Raw genomic sequence first — 19,402 nt, forward strand, 5'->3', positions numbered from 1 at the left:
GCTTGGATTTCATCGCCAAGTGCCAAGTAAGCCTAACTAGGGTGCTAACTTATTCTTGATGATGTCATCGCTAGACTGATCATAGGATAGGAGGAGAATGAGGATCGCCGTCCATTATGCTTTTCGTCAAATTCACTCCATATCCCACTCAAGTTACCGGTAACAAACGAATGGATTTTCTGGGATTGAAATTGCAAATTATGCCTACCAAGTTTGCACGATTCTAGAGCAATGAGTATTTGGTAACTTAGCGTAAATAGTCAGAAATAAACAGATCCAGATAGAATAATAGGTTCACCGTGACATGAAATACAATATGGGGTTGCAACAATCTGCTCTTTATGCTATGATCAATTACCGACAAGAGAATCCTAATTTATTTAAACTTGCATCGGAGGAAACAATCAACCATCAATTACGGCGGATATTGCATTTGTTTATATCAAGTCAAGCTTATATAATTAAGCAGCAGTTGTTATTGTATATTTCTGAGTTATTTGGAGACAGACAACAGATGTGTTCCCGGATATTGACACGTTTGAAGTCGGAAAACGATCGTGCATCCTTTGTATATTTAATATCTTAGTAAATGAACATCATCATCCTTCACAACACAGTCGCCAAAAGTGAAATAGTCATCAACTTCTGCTCAAACCAGTCTTAGATAAATACCATTATAAAACTGTACAGAATCCAAGCAGTCGTTTTCCCAACCAGAGATGCAACACCAACAAAACCCTGTCTACCTTCTAGCCCCAGGCCGGCCCCATCGTATACACAAAAAAAGAAAAAAATAAAGAGAAAAAAAAAACCCAAATTATTTTATGACCAAACTCAACAAACAAAATATTTTGCGGCCTTTCCACGTGTCGCTATTATTAAGCATTTATATATTCTTTAATTACACAGGGGCTAGCAATCTTGGACACGTGGCATAGCATATAAGCGAGATTATACAAAATGATTTAAAATCGTTGTTGGGATCTTAGGCGTATCCCCCTTTTTGCTCCCGCCGGACGGCGACAAGTCGTATTAATATATAATAATTATTAGTGTAGCAGATTCATCTTACCCATTGAATTAATATCAGGAGCCCATTCAGAAACGCCCCAAACTTTGACCGACTTATCAAGAGACCCACTGTACACGATCCAACGTTGAGCACAACTCGAGGTCGACGAGGAGGAGTCACGATCCTCCTCAACAGCCAAGCATTTAACGGGGCCCGTGTGCCCAGTCAGCACAGACAGACACGTGTGAATCGCGCCATCTCTCCTCCACACGCATATGGTCTTATCCGCTGATCCGCTGAACACCAATTTCCCTGCAGCCGCGAGACACAGAACCGCGAGCTTGTGACCCTTAAGGACCCCACCATGAGATAGCTGCTTTTCACGTTCCCAAAAGTTGACTAGACCGTCACTGGATCCACAGTACACAATCGACCTGGAGGAGCTCACAACCAAAGCTGTGACGGCACATTCTTGTTTTAATAACGTTTGTGCCAGCGAATGTTTGGTTCCTTTACCATGCTGCTCCCGTTTCCACACTTTAACGGTGCCGTCAGCTGAGCCAGTGAAAATCAAACCTTCAGCGCTCGAAACCACAGAGTTAACGGCGTCATCGTGAGCGCTAACAGACTCGAGACATTTGGAGTCTGAAATTCTCCAAACCTTGAAGGTTCTGTCCCAAGAAGCCGTGTACAAGAGACCACAATCTTGGTCCAAGCTCATACACGACACTGCATCGGAGTGTCTGATCCAAAGAGCCGTACGGTGACGTCTCACTTCGATGTAGTTGCTCGGTTTGATTGAGCTTTTGAATATATCCTTCAAAGTTGGCAAAGTCCCGGCTCGCTTGTGGACGCTCTGGTTCTTGGGAGAGATTTTCCAAACACGAATCTTGCCGTCTTGGTGACCGGTGAAAATCTTTTCACCGGAAATTACAATGGCTTTAACAAGACCGCTGCTTGCTTTGAAACCGCAAAATTCTTTAAGATTCTTCCAGACACGAATGTTCTTGCTGTCGGAACCGGTATACAACAGGTCCTTGGATGCGGCTAAGGAGTAAATATGGCCCTCTTCACGTACAAGTGAACCGATAAGTCCGTTTTGTGGGAGGTTTTCTTCAAACTGAGACCATCCGGGATTGCTAAACGGTCCCGTTTGGTTCCACGGTGACATGGTCATGGGAGAACCCTCGCAGCTCATTCGGCTAGGGTCGTAAAACCCCGGACTGACAGCCGAAGCACTGCTCGGCCGGATTGTAAAATCCTCATCATTCGCTGTGGCTGAAGACATATTCGGGTCTGAATGCAAAATATTGCCGAATTTGGATCTTGAAATACTGCTAGAATTTGCAAACATTGTGCCTCCTCCTCCGTCTCTCATTCCAATCAAGAAGATTAAAATCAATCGCTAAACAAAAAATATTATTGCTATAAAAACAATCAAAATTAAAAGAGGCTAGATTGAAATGGTTTTGAAGGAACGGAGGTAAGCGGAATTAAAAAGATAGTACTACGAAACAGCTAAAGGCGGGAGAGGAGAGAGGGAGTTATCTATATAAATACAACAAACTAGGAACGGCTTACATTATAATAACCGTAGGATGGTGACACGTGTATGTGCGTGCCAATGCGTGATGGTTGCATATGGAAACGATTAGATTAGATCTTTTGAGTCCGGAGAATCAGGGTCCTATTCTATTAATAACGTGCGAATCTGTTTTGTTGGTTGGTGTGGCTGTTATTCTTCTATGGTTGATTTTGCTTTCTAATTGCTATTTTAGGGTACTTTCTTATGTAATTCTAGTATGATTGTGAGTTGTGACTAAGGCTATGTCAAGATCAAAACAGTGCGTCAGATAAACTGTCGGGCCATGTACTGCCAGAGGATCGTGGCGGTCGGATTTTGTTGTTATAAAAATTCTCAAGATATATATGGAAAATTTTACTATGTCATAGTTAAAATTATGGTATTAATAATGTGATAATCATAAATTTTATAAATTATATATAAAATCAGTAAATAAAAAATAAAATAACTAAACAAATATCGAATTGTAAATTAGTGTTTCAAAATTATAAAAAAAAACAATAAAAATAGCATAAAATTTGTAAATTAAACTTTCATTCAATTAAATAAAGAAAAAATTCACTCACCATTTTAAAAAATAATTGTATTGAAAATAATTGGAATAAGTTTTATTGAATTGGTTTAACTATAAATTTTATATTAATTCTAGGACATTCATATTTTTTTTCATTTTCTGTCATAATTTACTACATAGTTAATTAAGCAAAATTACTTTTCTTTAAGTGGATCGAGCCAAAATAAAATAAAATAAGATATTCTTATCTTACTAGATATATATTGTGTATCAATAAACGTGGATCTCATTTTTTTATTTTATACATACTTCACGAAGGATGCAATAGCACCTTATCTAATCACAGCAACATTCATCTTTCGAAGTCTGAGTTTGAAAATAAGTTTTATCCTTAATAAAATTTCACATATATCATCACATATATTACGTAAACCCAAAACTATTATTATTCAATTTAAAACCAAAATCAGCAAATATGGAAGGTAATTATTATTATACTAACTTCTTATTTTGCATATGTAATTTTTTATTCTTTCAATAATTCTCATATTAATTTACTTATTTTACCTCTCATTTATAAGTCTTATATTTCATTTATATAATTTATGTTATATTTTGCACTTAGTGTTGATTTACAAGTTTTGTATTATATTTGTAAGTTTTTGTTTTCTTTAGCAATAATACTACAATTTGCGACTCTTATGTTAATTTATTTGTTTTATCTTCTATTTACAAGTCTTATATTTTATTCACTTAATTGATTTTTTTATGCTTATTATTGACTTATAGGTTTTATATTATATTTGTAGGTTTTTGTTTTGTTTACTGATAATACACCAATTTACCACCCCTACATTAATTTACTTCTTTTACATTTCATTTATAAGTCTTATATTCCATTTACACAATTTATGTGTTATTTTACGCTTAATGTTAAACTTTTTTTATACTTATTATTGACTTTTTTTTTTTTTTTGAAAGAGAAAGTAAAGCTTTCATTAAGAATCAATAGTGAGTAACAACAAAATCTCATCTGGGTAATTTCCCAGCCAAATAGCAGAACTTACATATTCTAAAGCTTTCTTTGCTAGCCCATGAGCAATACGATTGAAAGATCTTGGAACATGTTGGATTTGCACCCTACCTAGCCTCTTTAAGCTATCTTGAATTGTGGCTATCTTCCAGAAGATTTCCGTTCTGCTTCCTTTTCTGTTACAAGCAAGATCAACCAACTCATTAATAGAATGCTTTCATACTTCCTTTTCTTTTAATTATTGACTTAAAAGAATGCTTCCGTACGAGTGTGTGTAACCGATGATGGGAACTAATACGTTATATGAACCAACTCATTAATAGTTAAAATAGTTTTGGAGAACACTACTGAAAATTTTATTCAATATTATTTCACCAGCTTATTCACTCTCTCACTTACACAGAATATAACATTGCATTATTCTTTAAAGGCTCAAAAAAATTAAATTTCATATTGTCTCCTTAATATTAATCTCGCCAAATGCTTATCATCATTTAACTTCAATTCCGTGTTGACATTAATAATTCATTTCCATAAACTAAGTGTTTGATGAACAGGCTCATCACTGAGTCCAAAGATAAGCAAGATCGTGCATTTTGATGTCAATAATTCTCCAGTAAAAGAAAATTTCAGCTTTTTCTTTTTTGTTGGATAGCTTTACCTTTTTACACCAAAATGCATCAATTACGAACTAGGGTTAGTGGACTGTATGTATGGTACCCTAGAAAAGCGAGGTAGTTTAAAGGAGAAGAAAGCGCACTCAACAATGATTTCATTTTTTTTCCATTTTCGGTAGGCTGAAAAAGACTAAATAAAAGCATGGCCTCGAGGTGCCTCAGGCAAATTTAGCAGAAAGCGGGCACATCGAGCGGTGAGTAGCTCGCACAATAGAATTATTGTACCAACCAACCAACAAATAGCTACACCAGATTTTTTTTTCTCTGTTGCAAAAGTCTCACAATATATTATATCTTCTGTTAAGTAAATAGACATATTCAAATGTAATAAAAGCATCCTGTTTAATTTGAGGATGAGAGTTCTTGAGACTGAGAATGATAGATCACTAGCTTATTCATTTTGGTGTTCTTAGCTTCGTATCCTGCGTTTAATCCAATATCTAATTTTGGCCGCTTTGTGCTAAAGAACAAATTACATTACTAGCTAGGATCGGAATTCAGCGTTGCTGAATCGAAACGGCATCTACATACATATGATTTGGGAAAAAAAAAATGAAACTTATCACAACGTGGCAACCTTTTTGCCCAAATTGTAAGAGCTCTACAAGTGAGAGAGAAATTGAATTTGGGCAAAAAGCTTCCTTCGAGGAAAAAGTGAGTAAGAATTCTTATTCTTCATTGATTGAAAATAATGCCAGTATTGTTAAATTGTGATACTTGCCCTTCCTATGAGGTCATGATGGGTCACGGCCTTGATTGAATAAAAATAGTTGTATAAAAGAGAATATTATCTTACCGAATGCAATTAAAATAAGACGGCACGAGTTCTTTTCTTATTATTATTATTTAAAACTACATTAGAAACTCGCTTCTAGTTGTGATTACAAATCTACAAAAACTCACTCCCTTATTCGTGCATGAGGGGCGGGTAATGTCCGATATACGGCTGAAATAAACTCTCATTAGGACACATAAAACGACTTGATACGAATGGAAGTCGTTTAATTATTTCATTTCCTACCTTTTCTTTTTCTTTTTTTTTTTTCCCAACACGAATTGGAAGAAATAGAACAAAAAATGAGGCCTCATATATATGCTGTGCGAAATCTGATAACTAAGGGTATCAATGGACATTTCACTTGCTCTACTGTTTATTGAACCATTGCGAGCAAAGTGACCTAAAAGAGTAACCTGAAGTTGACCCCACCACGGGAGCCTGTACTATAGGGTTAGCCATAATTGACCCACATTCAACGGAGTGCACAAGGCGAAACCACTTAAGTTGTGACAGGTGTCGTCGCAAGTCCCAATACAAAGTACTTAGCCGCCACGTACAAGGTTGCATGATCGTCTTTTCATTGAAGTTCGTAAAGCGGGCTTTCCACCACCTGGTACTCCAAGATGGCGGGGGACCATATAATGGAGCAATCCGTAGCTGCCACGTATCACCTACTAGGTCAAAGCAAGTGAGCATGAGACAATAGAGCATCACTGTTGGTAGTGTGCGGTTGTTCTCGTGTTTCCCAATTTGGGCAAGAATTGACGACATGCGACGAAAATAAATGATGCTTCGAACTAGAAAATTTGAACGGCCACGAGCGCGATCACTTTGTTGTCTCCATAACTCTCTGTCGAAAGATCTTGCGGGTGATCGCATAATAAATAATTAGTAAACATACATATGCGGGGAACCTGAGAACTGAGAAGTGATCTCTTTTGCTTGGGAATTTTTCATCACAGTAGAATCAGAATTTTTAGCAATGAAATGAACAATCACACTCCATCACGCATTCAAAGTTATTAGCAACCCAAAATGACCCTTGAGTTTTTCTTTTTCTTTTTTTTTTTAGACTGAAAAAAGGAATTAACAAAATCAAGGAAGAAGCTCATCAATGTTCAGAAAGAAGAGTGCTAACTATGAAACGCGAACAACTTAAAAGACATCTTTCTTATTAAACATATTAATCATTAATCCAACTTTAAAAAAAAAGGAACAGAAATGAAAAATATGATTAATCCAAAGGAAGCTTTACATTTTAGGGAAAGTAATTGTTTTGTGGCTCTGCTCTACTTAATATACAGGGTTTCACGCTTTTCACTGTTATTGTGCATAACATTCATTTAGTAATTTTCGAAAAAAATATTTATTGTTTTTAATAAACGAACTAACTGTGGCGTCAAAAAATTTGGAGCATGTGAATGAATGGAGAATTTAGAGGGCAAAATCTTGAAGATAAAGACTTTGAACTTACAATGATAAAGAGATTTTATTATTAAAAAGGAAAAGAAGAAGAATTTTAATATAATTTCTAACAAATTAAAAGTGGTAAATTAGAAAATGAGAGGATGTTTCATAAATTTACTCAAAACACTTTGAATAGGCTCTATTTAACATAAATTTATTTCCAAACACCATTTTTTATTTTTTAAGTTTGGGCTGGGGCTAATGGAGAGAGCCCATGAAAAATATGGTGATAGTGGAACAAGCCCAGACAGAATGAAGGTTCACTCATCATCACAAGAGTTAAAGACACTGACATCGCCAAATTGGGCCGCCATCTAAGAAATCCACCAGTTTCCGGGGATTTTTTATTTTTTATTTTTTAAATACACCAGTTTCCGGGGAAATAATATAAGTAAAATGGGGGAAAAAAAAGAAGGTTATAAATTATAATTTTGTTCGTTTGACAAGTTGCATGCCCAGTCTGTTTTTGGTTGAATCTGATGACAGTGTCTTCGAGAGTGAGGGATAACGTTCAGTGATGGTGGAGAGCCACAGTGAAGAGACAAGGAAAAAGGCAGGAATCAAACCGACTTTCTGAGAGAAAAAGACTAAACCAATAATAAAAAATAAAAATAAAAAGGAAGAATTAGTAAGGTAAAACACGGAATCAGTTTTCAAGACAACCTCGAACCCACCAAACCGGCCAAAATTAATTATTCTCATTACATCTTCGTTTGTTAACTAGAGCGCATATATATAACATTTATGCGTCTGATACGCTCCTTCTTACAGCTTGCTTCAATCAACATCCCACAATGACCGACGTAAATTCCAAAGATAAGTCCAATCTCTCAATCTCAGTCTCAGTCTCATCGGAGGCTGACAGCATCGGCAATACAGAAGATCAAGAAGAGCCGGAAGGCCAGAACATTGTCACCAGCCATGTCTACTTGAGACCGACGCACACTTCACGAAGTTTAGACAAGGAAACGGTTTTGCGGCGTATTCGTCATCGTAAGAGAATGGATAAGGTCAGAAATGCTGTGCAAGGTGTCCTTCGCCTTGGCCCTGTTTCGCCTAAGACTGACAGCCCCTCCGCCCCTCAGTTGAAGTGGGTCGATGATCCTTTTGCTGCTCTTTAATTCTTCGACACCATCCAATTCCAAGTCCATCCATTCCCACTCGCTTGCTTTACTCATATATATTTATCTATGTGTATATATAGATTTTTCTTTTACTTATTGTATACAGGAGTCCTTTCTTACCTTTCTCTACTTTGGATGCACAAGTTGCTTGCAGAAGTTGTACAATTGATAACACAACGTTGAATCGAGCAGCTTTAATAATTGCTGGTATTAGTACAGAATTCTCCAACTTAATTCCGATCTTGATTTCGCAGTATACCATCTCCTTCACTCTAGTTGTTGCCACTGGCCAGTCATCACCGTTTTAAGTTTTGCGGCCAGATTATAAGTTATAAATTTTTTATTGCTACAATTTCATTACTTTCTGACACATTTTGCTATGGAAAAATTATTAAAAAAAAAAAAAAGAAGAAGAGGGGTGCCCAAATATATATATTCGAATAATTAGAAAAATAAATTATTTTTGAAAACCAAGGGCAACCCAAATAAAAAGTTTTGAACATTGCTGGTTAAAATTTGGCAGATTTTTGTTCCACTTCGAACATCATTACACAGCAGCGCACTCTACACACTGCTATCTTATTTTATATATCATGGCATCTCTACTTTTCCAAGATTATTTTTCTAAGAAGAATAATCACTTTAAATATATGCACTCCATAAAGTATATATTGGAATTTGGAGGTAATCTGCTTTAACTAGTTTTTCTCCTGCTCGAATATGGTATGTTTATTGAAAGTGACATTCTACCAAATTACGGTATTATCTGACGGAGGAAACTTTAATAGCTTATAGCTAAAATGTAATAGCAAGGTGTGTCTTTTTGTTAAGATTTGAGAATCCTAGCTTTTCTAATCGTCATAAGATTAGGATCATCCTTACCTGTGGCCCTCGATCCGAAGCGTAAATATCACATAAAAAGGTGAAGCGGTATGCGTATTGTTGAAGACATAATTTGAGATCAGTTGCGTGTTTAATTGCTGCCTCTTCATCAATAGGGTAAAGTCATCCGACTCGGGTCCTAATAACAAAAGACTTTTTAGAAGAATGTCAAGGATAAACTGGGATGACTGTGGGTTTGCTTCGTTTGGGCTTCAGGAGCCTGATTACCCGAGCGGGCTATCTGATTTCTTTCCATGTGTAGCTATTCGGCCCCCATTTCTTTTTTCAATCGACAATTCGAAGTCGGACTTATGACTAAAATCATTATGAAGGATAATTTTTTTTTTTTAGGAAATTATTTCTTCACTACCTTTGTTCATAAACTTATATCAAGCAATCACTTTGACATTAAGAATTTAGATAAAATGACTATTTTATCTCTAGATGAATTAAAAAATATTTTAATTATAATTTTTTATTTTTAAAATTTTTGAAGGATAAAATAGTCTGCTAATTCATTTAAGGGTAAAATAGTAATTTTATTTAAATTCTTGATGTCAAAGTGTTTGATTGATACAAGTTTAAAAATAAAAGTAGTGAAAAGAGTATGTCAAAATTTTGTGGTGAATAGATATACATATGACAAAATAAAAGTAGTGCAGAGATAATTTTCTTTTATTTTTAAAATATATTTGAGAACAAAAGTTGGAAAAAACTGTTAGAGGTATTTGCCTTCCAACGTAGTTTTCCTTTCCATTTTCGTGCATAATAGTTTTGGGTTTAGTTAAGCAACGATTTCCCTGATCTCTTTCCAAACAAAAATAAATAAATAGTGAGTGTTTCCAAAACGTTGGTTGAAATACATGAATAAAAATACTGCTTTGGTCTCTTGAGATTGTTTTCTTAATTAATTTTTTGTGATTTTGAGTTGCACTGTAAAGGAATGAAGAAATAAAAGAGTTTCCTCGTTGACTCATAAAACTAGGCCTGCATAGTGAAAAAAGATATTTGAAGTCCACTTAGCAGGCATTCACACACTTAATTCTACGTTCAGACCAAGCGTATGAGGCCTGCAAAGCTCATCCATCAACTTCAAAAAGATATTTGGAAAAAAAAAAAAAAAACTACTTTTTGACCATAATTATCTCTATATCTTTCTCCGTGTCCAATTTTATTTTATTTTCTATTTTTTTTAATACATGTATTACAGTTAGAAATTCATTGATATTCATTATCAACAATCTATTTAAGGCTATTCTAAATTAAGACACAACTTAAATTTTTAACCTCATTTAATATCAATGGGAGGGATATTCAACTTCACCCTCTTAGACCCATTAAAAATATGGTTGTTACCGATAGACTATGAGTCCACATGTCCAAAAATCATTGAACTCGATTAATTAGGACCAAATGACATGTTCAAGACGAGAGGGTGACACGAGATGGATTGTTTCATACTTTTTATCGCATGCACTCTTTTGTCACATGATGGGCCATGTCCCCAATTTCAGGCTTTTGGACACAACACACAGCACAGAGACGAGGCGTCATAACAAACTTGGATTTATTATGCTATGATTGTCTCGGTCTATTAGTTGGAAATCCTCTTATCGATTGAATATTATTGGATTCAACCAGAGACTAATTAAAGTGTTGAGACAAGACAATGAAAGCGATGAACAATTTATTCAATTATAGTCATTATCGCTTTCAAAGATCCATCGCAAAGACATGAAAGGAAGGAGTGCAAAACACGCCTTAAATTATTTCCAATCCTAAGTGGTCCTTTAATTTTTCTTTTACTCTAATTTTTATTTTATGGCTCTTCACAGACACAAGTGCAAGCTTGCAAAGATTAATAATGCCATTTTGCTGATCGTAGATCATTCACACCACACGGCAGGGGAAACAATGTGGGGTCTCTTCTCCCCTTACTATGCGTTCATATATTAATTTTTTGTTGATCAATGTCATAGAGCGAATTCTTAGCTAAATAGTAAAAATCAGTCTCAACCACTAGTGTGAGGAAAATAATTCCTCACAAGTGTGAGGAAAGTATTTAAGTCCCCACAAATGTATTGTATATGTTTAATTTAAATTTTTTTACTTTAAATTTGAGTGAAAATAATCTTTTTTTTTTTTCTCATAACCACCAATTTGACTTAAGGGGGTGTTGATTTAATGGCAGTGGGCGGAAAAGAAGAATGAAAAAAAAAAAGAAAGCAAAAATCAGTCTCAAATATCTAAAACATGCGATAGTTACAATTACCAGTTAACATGCACCTCAAGTGTAAGTATGAATGATGAAATGCCGTGCTTGGCATTGCATCGGTTGATATGTGCATGCCATCAAATTTTGGTGAATCTGCGTATGGTACGGTGTTCATTATTCAATTATGATCACGAGTAATTTATTATGTTGTTCAAAAGGGTCGGCTCCACGTCGCCACCTACCACCGAAAACTATAATTGTTCATTATGAAATTGATGATTCTACAGTTTGACTTCTTCCGAGCAACAGCATGCCAAATTCCACCAAGTGCAAAGGGAGTGAACAAAATTTCGATTGCGTGCGTTGAAATTAATACAATTATCTTCCATTTCTTTATCCGTAGTCTGTTAGCTTCATTCATTTGGCAAGAATTTACCCACTTTGACTTCTTGACCCCTGTTTTTAATTTAAAATCCTATGGGACTTTAAATACTTGCATTTTTTTTAAATGAACCACTGTAGGAGCTTGAACTCATGCTACCAGATCTCTAACTTGAAAGCACCATTAATGTATAAATATTAACTTATTCAAGTGTTACGTAGACGAAACTAAATTTTTTTTATCCATGTGACCATAGCTCGTATTTGACGATTTACTCCTACATTTACATATGTTTTTTAGGTGAGAAAATAATCAAAATCATTAGCTGTTTAGAAATTTAATTATTTTCCTCTTAGATTTCAAAACTTTTTTTTAACGCCGTCGAAATTTTGATGGATTTTAAAGAATGATAGGAAATTGATTAATTTTGACAAATAATAAGGGATTTTTATTTTTATTTTTTCAATTTTTAGACTTTAGCTTCTAGAAGTTTACAATAATGACCTTCAACCCTTCCCAAACTTGGTACCCTTGGTGCATGGAAAACATCTTATGGACTCAGTTTCAGGTTCCAATCCCACAAAGGGGAGAACACTCTTTCTACAGCGCTCTTTTTTCCCTGAAATACCCAAAACACCCTTCTCCTTTGTAGCAGAAGCAAAGGGCATCGTCATTTTTTAACCCAAAAAAGAAAAAAGAAAAAAGAAAAAGAAAAGAAAGTCAAAGCCTCAACCAGAATTTTATCAAGATTACATATATTGAAACAAAGGAGAGAGAGAGATCGAGTTCGCAATCATGGGCATGGACTCACACTCTTTGTTAATTCAAGAGTTCAATACCAAACCAAGCAAGGCGACATTCAAAAGCAGTTAGACCTTTGTTTATTTATTTACTTTTAAATCATGCATTCCACCCTAAATTAAACCTATCCATCATCACTTAAGTCGTTCATCTCTCTACTTAGTCTTTCATCTCTCTTGGTTTCTTTTACTTTTTTCCTCTGTCCAACTGAGGTATCCCGGATCTTAATATAGTATGTTTGTCACTAGGTTTGTCACCAGGTGACATCAAGACCAAAATTTCAATATTTCCTTTCACGAACTGTACGCAAGAGTCCCTCTTCCTCGCAATTTTCATTTATTAATTTTAATCAATCCTTATCTATCTTTCTTTCCTCTGACGTCGACAAAGTTAAAATCCCTTTTTTTCTGAGCCATGTCTGCTTTTACGGCCAAATGGCATTAATTCTACTCAACAATAACAGCATTAACGACTAATTAATAATCTCCTTCTTCTTCAAACTTGTTTAACCCCTCACAACCAGCTTCATTGAATGCTTTCATCCTCCTTCCCTTCGAATTTGATCTTTCTTTCTATGGTTAATTGAATCATTGAAACATGACTCTAAAGCCACCAATTCTCTTCTTCTTACGAATCTTGATAATATTTCCATTAATCACTGGCACAACTCATGGATGTAACAGAGCATGCGGCAGCAACCCGGTTCCTTATCCATTTGGATTCTCCACCGGCTGCCCTATTCGTCTGAATTGCAGCTCATCATCAAAAAATGCTCAGATTTCAATCGGCGAGTTTCCAATCCAAACCATGAAAAGTGATCACATCAAAATCATCATGGAACCCATTTGTAACCGTTCAATCCAAACCCTTCACCAACTATTTAGCCAAAACTATGCCCCAACATCAAGAAACGGAATACTATTAAGCAGCTGCAACTCCTCCAAGGTTACCGCATGTAAGATACCTTTAATTGACGTCAGGACTCAGTTTAACTCTATTAAATGCGACTCTAGTAGTAATAGCAGCAGTATAAGCTGCTATTCAGAGGAGAAAAATGATCGTGAATTTATTGATTATGAAAACGCGACCAAACAGCAGTGCAAGTTTCTTCTGTCAGCTATATCCTCGGAGCTGTTTAATACTTCGGCGGCGTCGATTAATATTTCAGCAGCTTCGTTAGATGTTAAGGTGCTTGAGGTCGGCTGGTGGCTTAATGGACATTGCCACTGTTCTCAGAATGCTAATTGTACTCCTGTTCTAACGCCTCATGGACGGTCAGGATTTCGATGCGGTTGCAACAAAGGGTTTGAAGGGGATGGGTACCCTGCCGGCTCGGGCTGCCGTAAAGGTCAGTAATTAATTAGTTCTTGTTAGTTCTCAGGACTTATTTATTTTTGGTTTTGATTATGGGATTAATTAGGTGACTAATTAAGTAATCCGGCCAGAACTTAATTATCTCACCTCAAAGTGCAGTGTTGTAGGAATAGGAAATAATCAGAATTAATTACTAGATACTCTGCAAAAAAATTCTGATGCCTTATAAATGAAATAGTCTGCAATTAGCTCTCTAACAGACTATCAGTTAGTATCCGTGAAATAGACGCACTTGATTAGAGTTCGGTTTCTCTACTAGAACTTGTGATTAGTATTTAGTAGTGAGACTCGACCGACATAATCGTTCTATGTACATATATCCAAACGGGAAGGCTGCAGTGATATTGTTGAAAACTGAATGCATTATCTTTGCCTGATCCCAGGCCCTGCTTTCGGGGCAAAAAAGTAAACACCAACTCGCTTAAAAGTCTATGATTTAAATGTACGTCTGTATGAAAAAAAAATAAGAGTAATCTATACTAAAGAAGGACTACGTATATAATATGCTCTTAAGGGCCAGCTATTTCATCTTAAGAAGTCAAATTAAAGTAATCAACTAGTAACTAGGGCCATCTTAACATTTGATGGAAGAAATTGTTTTTGTTTGAGCAAGGAATAAGTATTGACTATAAACCGAGTTCAATTAACAAGCACAAAAATGGGTAGTTTTACCTACTACATCTACGACCCAGGGACCCCCTAAATTATTTGTTTCAGGAAATTGTATGCAGATCACTATGTAACTTAGACTTCTAAATATGGCTAATCAAATAAAATAAATCCACGTTTAAACCATCTGATGAGGTGGAGCTTGGAAGGCTTGCAATACTTACGTTACGGACTGAGAATTATAAACGAATGAATATGTCTTTAATTAAAAGATAAAGCACATGATGAATTGTCAATTGTTGATGATACACTCCACTTTCATAGTTGGTACGAGAAAGCTCCATTTTTGTCAAACTTCGGAATTAAAATATGAGGAGATAGGCTTGATTAATTTTATATGATATAGCCACAGGCATTTCTCACGCAAGATATAGTGAATCGCAGACTTGCTGGTTTTGTCGTAAAATAAAAGTAACTCAATAAATCTATTGATTTAACTAGTTGATCATAATCTGGTTGTAATTATACATGCTGAAAAAGGTTTCCTTTGATTTTTGTTGTATAAACAGCTTCTTGCAATGCTGCAAAGTACATATCCGGTCAATGCGGAGGAAAAACTAGAATCGCTGTTCTTATAATTGGAGGTATCTCTTAATTTTTACCGAATCCCTGCGGAATATACTTATTCTCCTTAAGTTTCTGTCTACTATTGATCTCTTAATTCAAACATTTTGGTCAAGCAATTTATTTCGCATTATTGTATCAACCCAACGTCTCAAATGACTTTGTAAATCAGATAATGATCTGTAACATGAAATAAGAAAGCAAGACAAATCATTTTTTTTTGGCCAAGTTTAGAACTAGAAGTATGGCAAGTGGAGTCACATTCTAAATTTTCATTCCCTGATTATTGGTTGTTAATTTCTCTTTTTCAGGCAGCACTGCTGGAGCATCTTTGATAATAAGTATGCGTCTGTTGTGCTGTTTGATGCGAAGGCGTTCATATTATAGGGCAAGAAAAAGCACAAAACGCTGCTTAAAAGAGGCTAGAGGAATTAGCAATATTCCCATATATCCCTACAAAGAAATAGAGAAAGCCACTATCGGGTTCTCAGAGAAACAGAGGCTTGGAACTGGTGCCTTTGGAACAGTTTATGCAGGGAAGCTCCAAAATGATTTGTTGGTTGCAATCAAAAGAATCAAACATAGAGACACCGATGGGATTCAGCAGGTCGTGAATGAGATAAAGCTCATCTCATGTGTGAGCCACCCGAATCTAGTCCGGCTCCTAGGTTGCTCCATAGAACGTGGGGAACAGATTCTTGTCTATGAATTCATGCCCAATGGAACATTGTGCCAGCATTTACAAAGAGAAAGAGGCGATGGACTTTCCTGGCCAATACGCCTCACAATTGCCATGGAAACAGCACAAGCCATAGCTCATCTCCACTCTGCCATCAATCCACCAATATACCACCGAGACATAAAGTCCAGCAACATTCTCTTGGATTACAACTTCAAGTCCAAAGTTGCTGATTTTGGTCTGTCTAGACTTGGTATGACCGAAATATCCCACATCTCTACAGCGCCGCAAGGGACTCCAGGATATCTTGATCCACAGTATCATCAGAACTTTCATCTTTCAGACAAAAGTGATGTATATAGCTTCGGAGTAGTGCTTGTAGAGATCATAACAGCCTTGAAAGTAGTGGACTTTTCTAGGCCTCCAAACGAAGTGAATTTAGCGGCTCTTGCCGCTGACAGGATAAGCAAGGGACGTTTGGATGAGATTATAGATCCATTAATCATAGAGCATCGTGGTCATAGTGATGCTGGGACACTTGCTTCTGTGCATAAGGTGGCCGAGTTGGCATTTAGATGCCTTGCATTTCACAGAGACATGAGGCCTTCAATGACGGAAGTGGCAACTGAATTGGAACATATAAGGACTAGGACAATGGAAGATATCAATTGTACAGCTTCATTGGAGGCATCTCTGTGCTCTTCATCGTATAATGCAAGCGAAAGAATGAAGGATAATTCTCCTCCGTCGGTTCAAGATTCATGGTCAAGTGAACAAAGCTCGTCATCACCTTTATCAAACAGTTTGTTAAGTAACGTAGTCCAATGATTGAGTCTTTACTTTGCATGCTAGCCTCGTTTCATCGCGTTTTTATTTCGTGTTATAAATGCAGTAGCGCTGCTCAGTCAACAGTTTTGTTACCTCCCCATGTATAATCCTGATCAATTTGTTAATAGTTTTCTTTTTTCTTTTCCTTTACCAATTTTAGATTCAAAATCTTCATTTTCACCGAATACGACAAATATTTTACTCTATTATGTACGTGGATTACGAGAAACATGACTTTTATAAAATTAGTTGTCACCGTCACAGATAATATGGAGAAAAGTTTTATAGATTAAACCTCAGATATTAATTTGACATGATAGCTCATCTCTTTTAAGAATTCAATCCGTCTCCTGGAGCATTTTTTATTGTATTCTTAATCCAGCATATCCAAATGCTTGCCGCATTAGCTTACCTTTTTTTCTTTTTCTTTTTTCTCTTTTCCTTCTTTGGCGGCTTGCGTTTCTTTTTCTTTTTTTTCCTTCTTCTTTCTTTTCCATTTGCTTTTTGTTTTAACTTTTTTTTTTGTTTATAATAATAATAAAAAATAAAAATAACTTTTTAATTTAATATTATATTATATAATATTTTTATTTTTAAATTATAATTTAATATAATTTAATAAATATATAATTTTTTATTCAATAATATTATATTATAATTTATTAATAAATTTATAATGTAATATAACTAATAATAAATATTTAAATATGAACAAATTTGAATAATATTAATTTAAAATTAATAAGAATATTAATATTAATATAATAAAATTTAAATTAATTATAAAAAATTAATACAATACATTGTAGTGCCAAATATTGTACAATATTATTATAATACAATGCTAATATAATACAGCATAATACAATACATCAGCATTAAAATAATGCAATACAGCATAATACAATACAGTGTGCCAAACGCACCCAAATTGTATAAGACCAGGTAGTCGTCCTTCTAATCTTCAGTTTGTTTTTAAAAGAGGAAATACTTTTTGGAAGCTTCTGTGCACAACCCATTTAAATAAATCAAATAAAATAAATTTCGTTGATAAAAGAGTATTCGGTAAATATCCTTTGCCGATTAAAAAGCTGACTTGTTGAAATCATTCCATGTCCAACCAATTTGGCATATTATTTTGGATTGGATTAAGGCAATCTTTAAGTTACATTTAGTGTAACTTGCAATTGCCAAAAACCATGCAAAAATAGTGAAGGTTGGATGTGGCGGCTATTAGGTTGTCAATTTAAAATAATATATATTAATGTTGTAAAATACAAGGAAATTTGATAGTAAAAGGGAATTTTTTTAATTTAATTTTAATTAGTAAATCCATGCTTTCTTTGGAAAATTGAAATTTTATTTGGCTGTCGAGAAGACTTTAGAAGCCAAAATTTTCCTAATTTTAAGTGTATATGTATGTATGTATGTACGTACGTGTATTAGTTTTATTTATTTATTTATTTATTTACAGGCATAATAGTGATAAAAGATTAAATCGTGACAAAAGCTTAAATCATTTTTTTAGCCCTCCCTTTGCAATATTTGAACATCGGTGGTTATTAAAATCTGTTGTCTAAAAATTATTCAATTAATCCCTTCGGATGGGATTTGCAAAATTACACATAGAAAGGGATAAAATGAACAAACTATCTGTATTTTAATATTTTTCTTATCATCACTTGGCAATATTGTAGGTTAGCAATTAACATTTGAAAATATTATAGCCAATCGTTTTAGGAAATCAACCCGAGCATTGCATAGGGGTATCTTGTTTATTTTATTTTGAATTTAAGAACTCTCTTAAGTAATAAGGTGGTGCATCTCATCTTGATTTAGATTTAAGCTTCCATGAGTAAGGCGTTTGAATAAATTAATCAAGTACAAGCAAATTGAGTTGAAGAATCTTTAGCAGCAGATCCATGCAGGCCGACTATAAAACATATGTAACTTGTTGATTTGATCCCATGTCCAAGTAGAATTCTATCCAAGTTATTTATTTATTTATTTATTGCTATCCCGTATGGCATGTTCAAATATAAACATATGGAGTAAAAAATACTTTCCTTGATATTAGTGGCGGATTTAGAAAAATAATTTACCGGGGGCTAAATTAAATAACAAAATGTAAAAATTGAAACTTAAATATATAAAATTTTTGGTAACCCACTTACTATTGTTTTCTACGCGATTTCATATTCTGAAAATATTGTGCAATAGACTTAGTATCAATACTATTAAATCCATCTTTTTTCTACACAAACAATCAAATTATCATTCATTCATTCATCTCCTATCCGATTCCGAAGTTCATTCTTCACAAATTTCATTGCTCAAAATTATATATATGAGTACTTATGTAAAAATAAATTAATTACAATTGAAAAAATTAATTTACTAATAGTTATAAACAAAATCACTAAAAAAAGAAATTGTAAAGACTAGAATTAGTCACTTGAACAATTACAATTTATATAGAGATGTGTTGACATGTGAACAAAAAATAAAATACGAAATTCTTAACTTAATTTGAAAAAAAAAACCGAAAAGAACATGTTTATTCTCACTGCGATTATGAGAATAAAGAACAGAACTGATGCCTGCAACTTCCTCTTTTCTTCAAGACAATCCCTAATTACAAGTTTGGCAATCACGGTTCAGTTTTGGGATTATAAAAATTTTGGGCTGTGGGCTTTATTTTTTTAAGTAAAATTATTACTTTATAATTATTAAAATAATAGTTTAAATTTTAAAGAATGAGATTATCTAATAATTTTTACAGGGATTATTTTAAATTTTAAATTTTCTTTTAAACAAA

General features: G+C 34.5%; 2 protein-coding genes across 2 annotated transcripts; one reads left to right on the plus strand and one right to left on the minus strand.

Moving 5' to 3' along the window:
* Positions 1–643: 643 nt before the first annotated feature.
* Positions 644–2,555, minus strand: LOC102609465 (protein JINGUBANG). The gene has a single exon (XM_006473345.4). It carries the CDS (start codon positions 2,388–2,390, stop codon positions 1,050–1,052), a length of 1,341 nt encoding a protein of 446 aa, XP_006473408.2. The 5' UTR covers positions 2,391–2,555; the 3' UTR covers positions 644–1,049.
* A 9,922-nt stretch (positions 2,556–12,477) lies between these two features.
* On the plus strand, positions 12,478–16,738 carry LOC102609742 (wall-associated receptor kinase-like 14). The gene is made up of 3 exons (XM_006473346.4): positions 12,478–13,818; positions 15,023–15,097; positions 15,389–16,738. The coding sequence occupies exons 1-3, from the start codon at positions 13,068–13,070 to the stop codon at positions 16,582–16,584; spliced, it is 2,022 nt and encodes a 673-aa protein (XP_006473409.2). The 5' UTR covers positions 12,478–13,067; the 3' UTR covers positions 16,585–16,738.
* Positions 16,739–19,402: the final 2,664 nt, after the last annotated feature.

The sequence above is a fragment of the Citrus sinensis genome, chromosome 5, assembly GCF_022201045.2.
Source record: "Citrus sinensis cultivar Valencia sweet orange chromosome 5, DVS_A1.0, whole genome shotgun sequence".
Taxonomy (NCBI): domain Eukaryota; kingdom Viridiplantae; phylum Streptophyta; class Magnoliopsida; order Sapindales; family Rutaceae; genus Citrus; species Citrus sinensis.

Coding starts and splice junctions, on each gene's coding strand:
- LOC102609465 (XM_006473345.4), bottom strand. CDS start 2,390: ATGAGAGACGGAGGAGGAGGCACAATGTTTGCAAATTCTAGCAGTATT.
- LOC102609742 (XM_006473346.4), top strand. CDS start 13,068: ATGACTCTAAAGCCACCAATTCTCTTCTTCTTACGAATCTTGATAATA. Junction 13,819..15,022: donor CGGCTCGGGCTGCCGTAAAG/GTCAGTAATTAA, acceptor TTGTATAAACAG/CTTCTTGCAATGCTGCAAAG. Junction 15,098..15,388: donor CGCTGTTCTTATAATTGGAG/GTATCTCTTAAT, acceptor TCTCTTTTTCAG/GCAGCACTGCTGGAGCATCT.